General features: G+C 42.8%; 1 protein-coding gene across 2 annotated transcripts; it reads left to right on the forward strand.

The window, feature by feature from the left end:
• The first annotated feature begins 3,815 nt into the window (after positions 1-3,815).
• Positions 3,816-12,854, forward strand: LOC129830198 (glucocorticoid modulatory element-binding protein 2-like). Of its 2 annotated transcripts, XM_055892568.1 has the most exons (10): positions 3,816-4,418; positions 5,251-5,397; positions 7,404-7,477; positions 8,873-8,997; positions 9,260-9,363; positions 10,101-10,258; positions 10,361-10,435; positions 10,796-10,933; positions 11,166-11,288; positions 11,506-12,854. In XM_055892568.1, the coding sequence occupies exons 2-10, from the start codon at positions 5,270-5,272 to the stop codon at positions 12,096-12,098; spliced, it is 1,518 nt and encodes a 505-aa protein (XP_055748543.1). In that variant the 5' UTR covers positions 3,816-4,418; positions 5,251-5,269; the 3' UTR covers positions 12,099-12,854. The 2 variants fall into 2 exon arrangements, with proteins under 2 accessions (XP_055748543.1, XP_055748542.1); XM_055892567.1 differs by lacking the exon at positions 3,816-4,418 and having other exon boundaries at positions 4,433-5,397.
• Positions 12,855-17,313: the final 4,459 nt, after the last annotated feature.

Below are 17,313 nucleotides of genomic sequence, written 5' to 3' on the forward strand. Positions count from 1 at the left end.
CACATTATCAGCTAGTAGAATAACTTAAATGCAGCTGAAAGTCTATTATAGCCACACACAAAAATTAACAAATGGCTAGGTTTCCATCCAATATTGCGTTATTTAGCAAGTGTCCACACTCTGGTGTGTCCCCACTCTGGTATTGGCAAGTGCGCTCTAGTCAACAGCGTTATCTGTGCACTGTTGGCTAGCCGCTAGAGCGCACATAGCCTATAGTCTATAATGAGATTATAATATGCATAAACATTATAATCTGTCCCTGCCGCTTTACAAAAGAGCGAGATTATTTTTATTTTTCAAACGGCAATCAAGCGTTGATCATCATGTCACCAGAATAAGACCCTAGATATTTAATGGAAAGTTGCACCAAGCTCATCACCTTGCACTTTCACCACCCTGTGGGAAAGGAGAATCAAACTCATCCCCTTCTACTTTCACCACCCTGTGGGAAAGGAGAATCAAGCTCATCCCCTTCCACTTTCACCACCCTGTGGGAAAGGAGAATCAAGCTCATCCCCTTCCACTTTCACCACCCTGTGGGAAAGGAGAATCAATCTCATCACCTTGTACTCCCCCCCCCCAGATTTATTCAATCTGTAAACTGCATGCTTTCCCGACGAGTCTTAGTGGGAGGACCACGCAAAATGTCATCGCGTGACTTTACTTCTATATGATGGTTATTTAATCAATATTTGAGCATAAGCATTTCCACTGGCATTTCTCTTATAATTCATTTACTGGCACAAAAAAAATAAAAAATTGTCCAGCATATTTTGTTTAATCAACATTTGGAAAGTTCCGTTTCTATCAGGCCTGTAAGGACATGCTTTATCCGATATGTACTTTCCTCACATAAAAAGTTTGGATGTAAACCTGGTTAGTGATGGCGAGCACTTTTCTGTCACCCCCAGATGAATAGGAGAAACCTATTTATAGTTATCATTTGTGGTTAGTTATCAATATCTTTGCTGTCACATTCTCAACATTTAGGCTTTGTTTTCAATTTGGTGCTAAATAAAGCATAAACATGCAGTCAGGGATGCCACAATACATGCCATCATGGTGGGAGGAAAAACAGATCAAATCAAATTTTATTTGTCACATGCTTCTCAATAAGGATCGGACCATTTTTTAAAATTTACATCTAAAATGACATGACCAAATATAACTGCCTATAGCTCAGGACCTGAAGCAAGGATATGCATATTCTTGATACCATTTGAAATGAAACACTTTGAAGTTTGTGGAAATGTGAAATTAATGTAGGATAATATGACACATTAGATCTGGTAAAAGATAATACAAACCAAAAAACATGCGTTTTCTTTCTTTCCAGAGACAGCAGGGGTTCAAACTGTAGAACCAATTTCCTACATTTGAATATAACATTTGATTTTATCAAACAAAACTATCCCTGGGACCCTCAGGATGACAAATCAGAGCAAGATTCAGAGGTGAATGTATCAAACTAGTTGCCGTGATGTGTTTTGTTGCTGTGCACTCTCCTCAAACAATAGCATGGTATTTTTTCACTGATTAACACAAATTTAAGCTTTATCCTCATATAAGACATGTCTATGTCCTGGAAAGTTGGCTGTTACTTACATCATTCTAGTCACATTAGCAACAACTGTCCGGTTTAGGGACACCGAACCCATAGAGGAATAACAACAGGAATTGACTAACAGTAATATGCTTACTTACGGGTCCTTTTCCAACAATGTAGAATTAAAGATAAATATAGGAAAATAAAATAGAAATAGTGACACAAGGAATAAATACACACTGAATAACAATTCCATGATGATTTCATGGGATCCATCATTTCCTTAGAGAACGATGTAGCCTATCTATAATGATACATTGTTCATGTTCCTTTCACATGCAGTGCATTCGGAAAGTAGTCAGACCTCTTGATTTTTTGATCTTACAGCCTAACAGACCCCTTGATCTTACAGCCTAATTCTAAAATGTATTAAATTGTTTTTCCCCCTAATCAATCTATACACACCCCATAATGAGACAGCAAAAACAGATTTTTAAACATTTTTGGTAATTTAGTATAAAAGTGAAATATCACAAGTATTCAGACCCTTTACTCAGTACTTTGTTGAAGCACCTTTGGCAGCGATTACAGCTTTGAGTCTTCTTGGGTATGACACTATAAGCTTGGATAACCTGTATTTGGGGAGTTTCTCCCATTCTTCTCTGCAGATCCTCTCAAACTCCGTTAGGATGGATATGGAGTGTCACTGCACAGTTATTTTCAGGTCTCTCCAGAGATGTTCGATCGGGTTCAAGTCCGGGCCACTCAAGGATATTCAGAGACTTGTCCCAAAGCCACTCCTGCATTGTCTTGGCTGTCTGCTTAGGATCATTGTCCTGTTGGAAGGTGAACCTTTGCCCCAGTCTGAGGTCCTGAGTGCTCTGGAGAAGGTTTTTATCAAGGATCTCTCGTTGCTTTGCTCCGTTCATCTTTCCCTCAATCCTGACTAGTCTACCAGTCCCTGCCGCTGAAAAACATCCCCACAGCTTGATGCTGCCACCACCATGCTTTACCGTAGGGATGGTGCCAAGTTTCCTCCAGATGTGACACTTGACATTCAGGCCAAAGAGTTCAATCTTGGTTTCATCAGACCAGAGAATCTTGTTTCTCATGGTCTGAGAGTCCTTTAGGTGCCTGTTGGCAAACTCCAAGTGGGCTGTCATGTCCCTTTTACTGAGGAGTGGTTTCCGTCTAGCCACTCTAACATAAAGGCCTGATTGGTGGAGTGCTGCAGAGATGGTTCTCCTTCTGGAAGGTTATCCCATCTCCACAGAGGAACTCTGTCAGAGTGACCATTGGGTTCTTGGTCACCTCCCTGACCAAGACCCTTCCCCCGATTTCTCCGTTTGGCCGGGCGTCCAGCTCTAGGGAGAGTCTTGGTGGTTTCAAGCTTCTTCCATTTAAGAACGACGGAGGCCACTGTGTTCTTGGGGACCTTCAATGCTGCAGACATTTTTTGGTAGGTACCCTCCCCAGATCTGTGCCTTGACACAATCCTGTCTCGGAGCTCTACAGACAATTCCTTCAATCTCATGGCTTGGTTTTTGCTCTGAAATGCACTACCAACTGTGGGACCTTATATAGACAGGTGCGTGCCTGTCTATATTTCTAAAACACTTTTTTCGATTCGTCATTATGGGGTATATTTTAGAACCAGTGGTGGTTGAACCGCTGTAACCAGTCGTGGAAAAAGAACCCGAATGTCATACTTGAGTAAAAGTAAAGATACCTTAATAGAAAATTACTCAAGTAAAAGTGTAAGTCACCCAGTAAAATACTACTTGTGTAAAAGTCTAAAAGTTTTTGGTTTTAAATATACTTAAGTATCAAAAGTACAAGTATAAATAATTTAAAATTGCCTATATTAAGCAAACCAGACGGCACAATGTTCTTGTTTTTATTTTATTTCGTATAGCCAGGGGCACACTCCAACACTCAGACATAATTTACAAACTAAGCATTTGTGTTTAGTGAATCCACCAGATTAGAGGCAATAGGGGTGACCAGGGATGTTTTCTTGATAAGTGCATGAATTTAACAATTTCCTGTCCTGCTAGCAATTCAAAATACAATCAGTACTTTTGGGTGTCAGGGAAAATGTATGGAGTAAAAAGTACATTATTTTCTTTAGGAATATAGTGAAGTAAAAGTTGTCAAATATAAATAGTGAAGTAAAGATATCCCAAAAAACGAATTGAAAAACGAATTTTATTGAAGCACTTTACACCACTGACTGTAACATAACAAAATGTGGAAAAAGTCAAGGTGTCTGAATACTTTCCGAATGCACTGTAAGCCAACAATAGAGAGGAGTAATGTGTCTACACATTATGCATTGTATTTTATGAACTAGGTTACATGACAGGCCAACACCCATAAACCAACTAAGCCAATAGCTCAATAATCTGTAACCAGGAACAATCATGATTGACTATTGTCCTAACTGACCCATCTGACCATCTATGTCAGATAGTTATTGTCAAATATGTAGTTAAACATGAAAGTGGTAACTAACACACGGTGTTTGTTATGAATTAATTACTTAAATACGGGCATTTTCTTGAATGGTATTTTACAGATCAGTTAATATTCAATACTGGCAAAGACAAACATATTTGCTTAAATTTTTGTGTTTCTTGTGATATTATAATGTAATAAATATGAAATGTCAATATCCAATTAATTATATTACTCCAAATCGATTGCCAAATTCTCTTTCACGACTATGGAACTCTGCGATAGCACCATCCGTGACTGCGCAAACCGACGCCCGTAAACATCTCGTTAGGTCAACGTTAGCGAAAGCAGCTAACTAGCCTTACTCTTGAGCACTGCAACAGTAGCAGCCATTTCTGAAATCTGAAAACAAAAGGTAAGACGAGAACCTATTAAAAAAGTGTCACGTTAGCTAGCTACTATTAAAAACAGGCAGATGGGTGCCTCTGTGACTAGTTAACAAGCAACCAACTGCTCCTCACTATGCAAGCTAGCTAGTAGCAGACCGTTAACACTGGATGCTTCAATATGTCTGTCGTCGTAACGTGCGTGCCGTGCTCGGTAAAGATTACGTTATTTTATCACCACGACGTAGCGTTCGCTTTCTGTGCGTGAACTGTCAAGCTAAAACGTAGCTACAGCCTGTGAAATGGAATTTCTAATGTATGGTTTATCTAGCGTTGTAAAATATCCAGCTGAATAAGTTTCCCTATCTGTATCGGCATGCCCTGTTTGGGCCTGGTTTGCTTGCTAAACACTTAGCTAGCTAACTAGCTAGCTACTTAGCAAACTTCTTATGCCATAAATATGGTTGTTGCTAGCTACAGCACAGAAAAAGCTGCAATGAGAACTGTGTAGATAACAACTAGCTAGCTCGCTCAATAATAGCATTGGTGTGATATTTTTTATTTAGCCAGGCCCTCTCCACAACATTTATCACTAACTGCACTAGCTAGCTATCAAGCTAGTTTAGCTACGTAGCCAATTGAAACGGGCCTATTAAAGCCAAGCTTATCCCTACCACCATAATCACCCCTGTAAGGCCAGTTGGTGGTAGCCACAATGAAGTGCCCAATAGCTCCTGTTAATTGCCAATAGCCCACCTCATCTCATGCAAGCTAAACCAGCCTTGAAGACATTGAAGGGAGATGTGCTCTTGAATTACAAATGTTATCATTAGCGCACAACTGTGTCTTCGTATCACTTAGTGAGACCTCAACCTCCCTCATGGCATCATCTGAGGTCAATGTTCATGTGGAGGAGGTGGTAGTCGTGACAACGCCGGATGGAGCAGGGGAGGGCTCAGCTGCCGAAGTGAAGACTGTGCTGGTGGCTACAGAGCTGACCCAGATGGGGTGAGTGGTGGACACACTAGAGCTATGTATGAGGATCAGTGAATTCCCATGGCCGCTACTCCAGCCCAGCCAGGGAAGTGTTAGAGCCTGATACACAACAAATTAGTTGATCATGTGTTTACCATACACACACCTCAGTAATTTGAGTCAGTGATACCCCTTAGGCCTATACCTTATGTTACATAACACTATTTAGTGATGAGTTCTTCCTAGTCAGGTTACATACACTGCTCAAAAAAATAAAGGGAACACTTAAACAACACAATGTAACTCCAAGTCAATCACACTTCTGTGAAATCAAACTGTCCACTTAGGAAGCAACACTGATTGACAATAAATTTCACATGCTGTTGTGCAAATGGAATCGACAAAAGGTGGAAATTATAGGCAATTAGCAAGACACCCCCCAAAACAGGAGTGATTCTGCAGGTGGTGACCACAGACCACTTCTCAGTTCCTATGCTTCCTGGCTGATGTTTTGGTCACTTTTGAATGCTGGCGGTGCTCTCACTCTAGTGGTAGCATGAGACGGAGTCTACAACCCACACAAGTGGCTCAGGTAGTGCAGTTCATCCAGGATGGCACATCAATGCGAACTGTGGCAAAAAGGTTTGCTGTGTCTGTCAGCGTAGTGTCCAGAGCATGCAGGCGCTACCAGGAGACAGGCCAGTACATCAGGAGACGTGGAGGAGGCCGTAGGAGGGCAACAACCCAGCAGCAGGACCGCTACCTCCGCCTTTGTGCAAGGAGGTGCACTGCCAGCGCCCTGCAAAATGACCTCCAGCAGGCCACAAATGTGCATGTGTCTGCTCAAACGGTCAGAAACAGACTCCATGAGGGTGGTATGAGGGCCCGACGTCCACAGGTGGGGGTTGTGCTTACAGCCCAACACCGTGCAGGACGTTTGGCATTTGCCAGAGAACACCAAGATTGGCAAATTCGCCACTGGTGCCCTGTGCTCTTCACAGATGAAAGCAGGTTCACACTGAGCACATGAGCACATGTGACAGACGTGACAGAGTCTGGAGACGCCGTGGAGAATGTTCTGCTGCCTGCAACATCCTCCAGCATGACCGGTTTGGCGATGGGTCAGTCATGGTGTGGGGTGGCATTTCTTTGTTGGGCCGCACAGCCCTCCATGTGCTCGCCAGAGGTAGCCTGACTGCCATTAGGTACCGAGATGAGATCCTCAGACCCCTTGTGAGACCATATGCTGACACATGCACATTTGTGGCCTGCTGGAGGTCATTTTGCAGGGCGCTGGCAGTGCACCTCCTTGCACAAAGGCGGAGGTAGCGGTCCTGCTGCTGGGTTGTTGCCCTCCTACGGCCTGCTCCACGTCTCCTGATGTACTGGCCTGTCTCCTGGTAGCGCCTGCATGCTCTGGACACTACGCTGAGAGACACAGCAAACCTTTTTGCCACAGTTCACATTGATGTGCCATACTGGATGAACTGCACTACCTAAGCCACTTGTGTGGGTTGTAGACTCCGTCTCATGCTACCACTAGAGTGAGAGCACCGCCAGCATTCAAAAGTGACCAAAACATCAGCCAGGAAGCATAGGAACTGAGAAGTGGTCTGTGGTCACCACATGCAGAATCACTCCTGTTTTGGGGGGTGTCTTGCTAATTGCCTATAATTTTCACCTTTTGTCGATTCCATTTGCACAACAGCATGTGAAATTTATTGTCAATCAGTGTTGCTTCCTAAGTGGACAGTTTGATTTCACAGAAGTGTGATTGACTTGGAGTTACATTGTGTTGTTTAAGTGTTCCCTTTATTTTTTTGAGCAGTGTATATTCAAAAGGTCAACCCTACTAGTGGTAGTAGTTTTGTAATCAAGTGTACCACTACCAAAGATGGTTATAGACTAGTCTTTGGTAGTGGTACGCTTGATTGTACCCTCTCATCTGGGGTGCTGCATATTGTCTTTGATTTAGCACTCACTGAAGTTTGTCTATGGTTTATAGACTCATTGGAGTTTCTCTGTATATATCCATTCAGGGAGGAACTTGCAGATGGAAGCATTGAGTCTGAAACCGAGGCCACCACCACTTTGACAAAGGAGGCAGTCTTAGGTAAAGTGTGAAGTTAGTCATTCAGAAAATATTCAGACCCCTTTGACTTTTTCCACATTCTGTTACGTTACAGCCTTATTCTAAAATGTATTAAATAGTTTTTTCCCTCATCAATCTACACACAATACCCCATAATGACAAAGCAAAAACAGGTTTTTAGACATTTTTGGAAATGTATAATAAAAAAATAAAAAATGAAATAGCACATTTACAAAAGTATTCAGACCCTTTACTCAGTACTTTGTTGAAGCACCTTTGGAAGCGATTAGACTCAAGTCTTCTTGGGTATGACCCTACAAGCTTGTCACACCTGTATTTGGGGAGTTTCTCCCATTTCTTCTCTACATATACTCTCAAGCTCTGTCAGGTTGGATGGGGAGTGTCACTGCACAGCTATTTTCAGGTCTCTCCAGAGATGTTTGATCGGGTTCAAATCCAGGCTCTGGCTGGGCCACTCAAGGACATTCAGAGACTTGTCCCAAAGCCACTCCGTGTGGTCTTGGCTGTGTGCTTAGGCTTGTTGGCCTGTTGGAAGGTTAACCATTGCCCCAGTCTGAGGTCCTGAGTGCTCTCGAGCAGTTTTTCATCAAAGATGAAAGAGAGACTTGAGACTTGTCCCAAAGATCAAAGACCTTCAATGCTGCAGAAATGTTTTGGTACCCTTGCCCAGATCTGTGCCTTGACACAATCCTGTCTCTGCGCTCTAGGCGCATCGGTTTGTGTCAAGAACTGCAATGCTGCTGGGTTTTTCATGCTCAACAGTTTACCGTGTGTATCAAGAATGGTCGACCACTCAAAGAACGGTCAGCCAACTTGACAACTGTGGGAAGCATTGGAGGCAACATGGGCCAGCAACCCTGTGGAAAGCTTTCAAGGCCTTTGTAGAGTTTTTCTTGAATTATTCTTCATCTGGCATTAGAGCGTAAGCCTAAGCTTTAAGGTGTAACTGTAGTCACTCCAAATACACACCAAATGCTTCTTGTAAGTTAACGTCGATCCACTGAGGCAAAAAGGACAATGTCGGAGTATAGTTCAATAAGACAAAAGCATGCACAAGGTGTCATTGTTAGAATTGTTTTGTTTCAGCAAAACATTAGGCTACTGTTAAATAGGCCTAAATATTCAACAAAATAAATGAATAAATGTTGAATAAAAACTTAATTGTTCAAGAGAGAATTAAAAGGGAACTGTACAGTGCATTTTCTAAATTTGCAGGTGAGGGTCAGGTGCAGGTCTCAGATTTTCAATTTATCACATTCGGGCAGTTGTGGATGGGTTATTAGCAATTGCTGATGGGTGCGAGTGAACAAACAGCTGACCTGCACATCAGTACTGTATTTGTATTTTGAAACAATCAAATAAAAGGACTGACGTGTTATGTGTTTGTCTTATCAGTGAAGCTGTCAGGTGAGATGGATGTGGAGGCTGACGTGGTCTACCCAGTCACCTGTGGGGACGTGAAGGCCACTCTGGTCTGGAAGAAGTTTGTTTGTCCAGGCATCAACATCAAATGTGTCCAAGTAAGTCTGATTAACTCACTTTAGCCATTTTTAAAAACTTAACTCAGTCCTATTGGATCATGATTTTGAGGTGACTTATTCCTTTGATATGCACACCAAGGAAGGAACCAGTGGAGGTACTGATTCCTGTTAATTTGGGACAAAACCTGAACTTGTCCAATAAGAAATGCTTGTTTTAATTGTTTTTGTGCACACCATTTAACTACGATGTGCACTAATGAAAACAACTCTGATGACATATGTCTGTTTATCTGTGTTCCAGTTCAATGAGCATCTCATCAGTCCCAAGGAGTTTGTCTATATGGCTGGGAAATCTACACTGAAAGACTGGAAGAGAGCCATCCGAGTGAACGGCACAATGATCAGGTCTGTGGCTTCGAAAGGATGCATATTTGGGTTTTGCACAATACATTTATAATGTGAATCACATGGTCCTCCATGCAAGTAATCTAGAATTCTTGTAGTTCCCACTGCTAAGCAAAGTGGAAATGTAGATCAAAAAGTTGGAGCATTCAAAGTTCTCATGCCCAAGTTATCCAAAACATGATCCTTTGTGCATGTAATCATTGTGCAGTTCTCAAATGTGCCACAAGATGGCACTATGACATAACATATGATATCAGGTGATTTTTTTAGGGCACTAGTTCAGTATGGCTGACCTGGGTAGTGTTCATTAGGCACCAAACTGAAGAAAAACATTTAAATTGGACTAAAACGAGGGGCTTCCTGGAGTTATCCAATAAGAAACGCTTATTTTCGCTTTCCATTGCAAAACCTTTTAAAACATTTAACGTTGTGTGCCCTAATGCAGGGTTTTCAAAAATCTGTCCTGCCCCCCCCCCCCCCCCCCCCGGCTGCACGTTTTGGTTTTTGTCCTAGCACTACACAGCTGATTGAATAACCAACTCATCAAGTTTTTTGTTTCTTTATCAGCTTCGTAGTGTTGGGTACACGTTTTGTTTTTTGCCCCAAGTGGTGCCTCATGACCGACTTTGGAAAACCCTTCCCTAATGAACATGACACTGCACTTTGTTGGAGAAAAAAATACTTTTTCTGATGCTGTCTTGCAGCTAAATAATGGTGTATAATACAATTCCCCATAGGAAAATCATGGACTCTGGTGAGCTGGATTTCTACCAGCATTCCAAAGTGTGCTCCAACACATGCCGCAGTACCAAGATTGATCTAGTGGGGACCAGAGTGTCACTTAGAAGCCAGCAGTCCACCGACTACGTCCCTGTCACCCCCTCCTCAGCCGACAGTAAGCGCACACACACGCCTCGATTCCCTCAAACCCTCTTATGTGTGTCATTTTTTGTGTAAAATTGTAAGTTATTCAAAGCTTACGATTTTGTTGTTCTAGTGAACGGATCACAGGCCACGTTTCCAACAGAAGTATCATCAGACGAGACCACAGAATGGGTCACGGCCATAGGAGGTGAGTTTGAACTCTGAGTTATAATTTGAAATGTCAAAAGTTTTTAGCCTGCCTTCTTTCCAACTGACCACTAATGCTTAGAAATGAGGCTTGGTGACCGCTCAAAGTTCAATAATCAGACAGGCAATCAGGTAATGGGCCAACTATTTGTCTAATCACCTGAGACAGTGCAAAAGCACTTAGATCCATTGACTGTTATAATTGTGACCATGTTGTACTTGGACTCTCTATATACTGGCAATTCACAAGTCTAGCAATCCGGTTTAAACAGTGCTTTATCCAACTCTCTGAATATCTATTTGAGACTATATAGTTGATTGAATAGAAGCAACTCCATGGTGTGTGTTTGCATTGTTCCAGAGGACTCTGTGACATTCTGGCGGGGTCTGAAGGAAGCGGGGCTGCTGGAGGAGGTGGTGGAGGACTTCCAGAAGGAGATCCAGGAGGTGCTAAAGGGCATGCAGGAGCGCATCACCGAGCCTCCCCTGCAAGTTAATGGTACGTTTCATATTGTTAGATGATCATAAGGGATATTTCACTCAAATATTTTTATAAAATGTACTAATGACGGTATTTCACTCTGTAATATTGCTATACTAGCTTGTATGTTTCTCCCATTTATTGAACATGCAGTCATGTGGGAGCTGTTGTTCTGCTGTCCTAATGCCATTCTAACTTCAACCCTGTCTTTTCATCTCCCTACTCTCTGTGTTGGACCTTGACTTCTCAGACGCTGTGCTGCTGAACAACATTGTGCAGAACTTTGGCATGCTCGACCTAGTTAAGAAGGTGCTGGCCAGTCACAAGAGCCAGATGGACCGATATAGGGAGCAGTATTCACGCAGTCTTGTCGGTGAGTTAAATGCTCACAATAACATTCTTCATTATTGTGTCTTTGAGTCCTTGTTTTGTGTTTTTATGGGGTTTTCTAGACAGTCTTTACACTCTCTTTTGTAGACATCATTGTTTTTGTTGCAACTCGCTTAGAAGCAGCTCTTTGAGCAAATAATGGGAGATGTTACTGTTTGGCCTAGGTGTGTATTAAGTTTGACCGCTTTCTCTTGCCGTAGCTCTGGAGCAGCAGTGTGACGAGCACAGGAAACGTGCCAAGGAGCTGAAAAGCAAATCCCAACACCTCAACAATGTCCTCATGACCCTGACCCCCGTGGCCACGCCACCCACGCCCAAACGCCCCCGCCTCACCCGCGCCGTCTCAGGCCCCGCCGTTATGTCCAGCGCCCCCACCCAGATCACCCTGCCCCTCACCCAGCTGACGGGCCTGCCTGCTGGGTGCAAAGTTCTCTCGATGGGTGGCGCGCTTGGTGCCGGCCAGCAGACCTACACGGTGCTGACATCTCCTGTGGGCGAGTTGGGCCCAGATGCCTCCAATCTGACGGTACTCTCTTCAGCCGCCGCCGTTCAGGAGGGCACCGCGGCCTTCATCAAGATGGTCAGCCCGGGCTACCAGCTAATCACGCTGCCTGCCGCGCTGGGAACCCAGCTACAGGGCCTGGCAGGGGGCACGCACCAGGGCACCCACACCATGGTGGCAATGCCCATGGGTAACAACACGCTGCAGGGCATGGCAGCAGTCACAGCATTGGAGACACAGGTGGATGTTCAGGTGCAGGAAGCCAAGGAGATGTTGGAGGTGGAGAGTTAGAGAGATGTACTACTCCTATATTATTACACACACACAGCAGGAACTGAGACCCCGTTTGTCCTCACTGGTTTAAGTGCTGGAACCAGTGTAGGTCTAGTGGTGTTGAACTATGAAGCACCCATCTCAGTAAAACTTCATAAAGATTACTTTAAAAAAGTATAACAACGTATACATGCACTGCCCGTTTTAGTCTAAGAACCAGCACGTGTGTGTATGTTTTTTCCCAACATGCAAGTAGATGCCATCCCTGCTCAAAAGTCATGACCTTAGCTCTTCTCAGGTGTCCATTTTCACTGGGGTCTACGTGCCATGTTTACATTATTTCTTTACATTATGCTAAAAATGTAGATTCTACAAATGCTCATCTTTCAATGTAAGAATTATTTTTCATTTCAAGAAATGAATTAACTGTATATATATTTTTGTTGAATATTACAATGCATTTAATTATATTGGGTTCTGAAAATGAGATGCAAGATTTCGCTCACACACAGTATCAGCGCATGTGCGCGGGTTCGCTTCAGGCTGTTAGAGCGTGGCAGCCAGGGAACCATACAGCAGAGAATTTGAGCCTTGTGCTTCAACGCTCTTAGTGGCTGCGGAAATTAACGAACAATGCTGTTTACTTAATGCATCTATGTCATATCGCTGAGTCTACCTTTTAAAGCTTTGAACAAATTGAAAGTGAACATACTGGTAGTTTTGTTGAACTTGTAAGAGTGTACACTTTGTAAATAAATTTGCTAAATTCTTCAATCTTTGTAATTTGTTAGGGCTATGAGTTGTCGATTAGAACAGGTCAATGTTAGTCGTGTTTCCACTGTAGTGTGCTCTGAAATAACTGAAATCTACAGTGCATTCGGAAAGTATTCAGACCTCTTCGCTTATTTCACATTTTGTTACGCTACAGCCTTATTCTAAAATGGATTCAATTGTTTTTTTGACTCAATCTACACACAATACCCAATAATGACAAAGAAAAACAGGTTTAGTAATATTTGCTCATTTATTCCAAATAAAAAAACTGAACTCACATCAACATAAGTATTCAGACCCTTTACTTTGTTGAAGCAACTTTGGCAGTGATTACAGCCTCGAGTCTTGGATGTAATGCTACACTACAAGCTTGGCACACCTGTATTTGGGTTGTTTCTCCTATTCTTCTCTGCAGATCCTCTCAAGCTCTGTCAGGCTGGATGGGGAGTGTCCGCTGCTCAGCTATTTTCAGCTCTCCAGAGATGTTCGATTAGGTTCACTCAGAGCTAGGGTTGCACATTTTGGAGAATATGAATATTCAGAGGTGGAAACTTTCCGTGGGAATATATGGGAATTAACGGAAATATATGCAAATGAATACCATTTAAATGTAGATGTTTTTTGCATTGGATATATTTACCATATCATATGGAGACAAACATAAACCTTTTCATAAGTAGACATTGCAAATGATTAAATCCTAACAATAGAAATAAAAAAGACTTTAGTTAACTAATTTAAGTAAAGTTCAATTTGTGACTCTTCACATGGGATGATTTCACTGAACAACAAAAGGGAATACTGCATGATCCCCATCGCATCTCCCAAAAATGTTTTCAAAATAAAATGATAGTCTAGAAACTAAAGCTTTGGTTGTCTTCCTCTCAGGCTTCCATGTCTTCTCCCTGGACCTCCTAAATGTCCACCTCTTGAACATCAGACTCTGAGGCCTCATCTTCACTGTCACTGTCCAACCTTGTTGAGGATGGCTCGTTGTCAGGCTCAAAAAGCCTCAAATTTGCCCGGATGGCCACCAGTCTTTCCATTCTTGTATTGGCCAGCCTGCTGCGTGCTTTGGTGTGTGTCTTCTCAAACAAAGACCAGTTGCGCTCTGAGGCGGCGGATGTCGGTGGGATTTGGAGGATGATGGAGGCAACAGGGGAAAGAGCCTCAGATCCACAAAGTCCCTTCCACCAAGTGGCTGATGAGATATGTTGGCACGACTGCCATATTGCATCTCAATCCCAAAGGCCTTGCTTGGAAGTGTACTTCGCCAGACTGCCAAGAACCTTGCCCTCATCCAGGCCAAGATGGCGAGACATGGTAGTGATGACACCATAGGCCTTGTTGATCTCTGCATCAGACAGGCTGCTCTTGCCAGCATACTTGGGGTCCAACATGTACGGTGCGGCGTGTATGGGCTTCGGGCAGAAGTCTTCATGCTTTTTGATGTATTTCAGAACTGCAGTTTCCTCTGCTCGGAGCAACAGTGCAGTGGGCAGGGCAGTATGGATTTCTTCTCTTACATCTACAAGCAGAGTCTGAACATCAGACAGGATGGCATTGTCTCCTTCAATCTGTGCAATGGCTACTGCTAAAGGTTTCAGATGTTTCAGGCTGCTTACCACTCTCTCTCAAAATACATAATCCAGGAGGATAATCTTGATGGGGGCTGACCATATAGGCAGACTGGGATATGGCCATTTCTTGGAGAGACTCCTTCCCCTCCAGGAGACTGTAAAACATGACAACACCACCCCAACTGGTGTTGCTGGGCAGCTTCAATGTGGTGCTCTTATTCTTCTCACTTTGCTTGGTGTGGTAGATTGCTGCTATAACTTGATGATCCTTCACATACCTAACCATTTCCTTGGCTCTCTTGTAGAGTGTATCCATTGTTTTCAGTGCCATGATGTGCTTGAAGAGCAGATTCAATGCATGAGCAGCACAGCCAATGGGTGTGATGTGAGGGTAGGACTCTTCCACTTTTGACCAAGCAGCCTTCATGTTTGCAGCATTGTATGTCACCAGTGCAAATACCTTCTGTGGTCCAAGGTCACTGTTGACTGCCTTCAGCTCATCTGCAATGTAGAGGCCGCTGTGTCTGTGCTCTTGTAAAATACTGGTTGAGGGGTGGAGATTATATAGTTAATTATTCCTTTCCCACGAACATTCGACCACCCATCAGAGATGATTGCAATACAGTCTGCTTTCTCTATGATTTGCTTGACGTTCACTTGAACTCTGGATCCAGCAAATGAGTAGATAAAGCATGTCTGGTTGGAGGGGTGTATGCTGGGCGAAGAACATTCAGAAATATCTTCCAATACACATTGCCTGTGAGCATCTGAGGTGAACCAGCTGCATACACTCGAGCAAGACATTCCTCAGCATTTCTCTGACTATGTTCCTCCATGGAGTCAAAAAAACTTCTGATCCCAGGAGGACCATGAGCTGTTGCTATAGATAAGGTGTCTGAATCATAATATTCACCTCGAATAGAAGTAGAGGGACTTTTGTCAGAGGTTGCTTGTTGTGAGCGCTGAGAGAACTTTATGCACTTGGCCAGATGATTCTGCATCTTTGTTGCATTCTTCACATATTATTTGCAAATGTACACAGCTTTTCCTTCTACATTAGCTGCAGTGAAATGTCTCCACACATCAGAAAGTGCCCGTAGCATTTTCCTGTAAAGATTTGATTTTTTGATTTTTTTTTAACTAATAGAATTCCATGTACAGATAAATAGTTAAGCAGTTAGATTAAACATCTCATTTGTAAGATAAATGTTTTAAAATGAAACATGTATGGAAACAGGTGAATTAACACTCTTCAGTTAGCAGGCTCAAGCAAGCTAAAACCCACATGGTAGCAAAAACTAACTAGCAAAAATTGTTAACAAGTTAGAAATTATTTAAACACACTTTGCTGTAGGCTACTATTGACCAGTTAACAAAAAATCATGTATGTCATATAAAATATATTATAAAATACACCCCACCCAGTATTATAATCAAAACTTACCAGAAAGCATGTAGTCCTTGGCTAAGACAGTGTAGTAGTGTGGGCTCAATAGCATCTCATTAGTGTAAAGATCTTGAGAATCAGCTGTACATGTGATGCACTGTGCATGCAGAGGGTTGCAATTCCATTTAATTGGGGATAGTTTAACCAAAATATGCCACAAGACCTAGAATTGCCTTATGTGTATCCCACAAAAAAAGGTTCACTGTTAAAAGTTAACTTTTTTGATGAATTTAAGCAAAATAACCACAATTCCCGGGCTTTCCCATGGAAAATTTCCGACCCTTTGCAACCCTAGTCAAGGCTCTGGCTGTGCCACTCAAGGACATTCAGAGACTTGTCTCGAAGCCACTCCTGCGTTGTCTTGGCTGTGTGCTTAGGGTCGTTGTCTTGTTGTAAGGTGAACTTTCCCCCCAGTCTGAGGTCCTGAGTGCTCTGGAGCAGGTTTTCATTAAGGATCTCTCTGTACTTTGCTCCGTTTATTTTTCCCTTGATCCTGACTAGTCTACCAGTCCCTGCCGCTGAAAAATATCCCCACAGCATGATGCTGCCACTAGCATGCTTCAACATAGGGATGGTGCTAGGTTTCTCCAGAGATTACGCTTGGTATTCAGGCCAAAGAGTAAAATGTTGGTTTCGTCATACCAAAGAATCTTGTTTCTCATGGTCTGATAGTCCTTTAGGTGCCTGTTGGCAAACTCCAAGCGGGCTGTCATGTGCTTTTTAGTGAGGAGTGGCTTCCGTCTGGCCACTCGACCATAAGGCCTGATTGGTGGAGTGCTGCAGAGATAGTTGTCCTTGTGGAAGGTTCTCCCATATCCACAGAGGAACTTGGAGCTCTGTCAGAGTGACCATTGGGTTCTTGGTCACCTCCCTGACCGAGGAACTTCTCCCAATTGCTCAGTTTGGCCGGGTGGCCAGCTCAAGGAAGAGTCTTGACGGTTCCAAACCTTTTTCCATTTAAGAATGATGGAGGCCACTGTGTTCTTGGGGACCTTCAATGCTGCAGAATTTTTTTGGTAGCCTTCCCCAGATCTGTACCTCAACACAATCCTGTCTTGGAGCTCTACAGACAATTCCTTAGACCTCGTGGCTTGGTTTTTGCTCTGACATGCACTGTCAACTGTGGGAGCATATATAGAAAAGGGTGTGCCTTTCCAAATCATGTCCAACCAATTTAATTTACCACAGGTGGACTCCAATCAAAATGTAGAAACATCTCAAGGATTATCAATGGAAACAGGATGCACCTGAGCTCAATTTTGAGTCTCATAGCAAAGGGTGTGAATAATTATGTAAATAAGGTGAATAAACTTGCAAAAAATTTAAAAACCTGTTTTCACTTTGTCATTATGGGATATTGTGTGTAGATTGATGAGGAACATGTTTTATTTCATCAATTTTAGAATAACGCTGAAACGTAACAAAATGTGGC

The sequence above is a fragment of the Salvelinus fontinalis genome, chromosome 31 (genome assembly GCF_029448725.1).
Source record: "Salvelinus fontinalis isolate EN_2023a chromosome 31, ASM2944872v1, whole genome shotgun sequence".
Lineage (NCBI taxonomy): Eukaryota > Metazoa > Chordata > Actinopteri > Salmoniformes > Salmonidae > Salvelinus > Salvelinus fontinalis.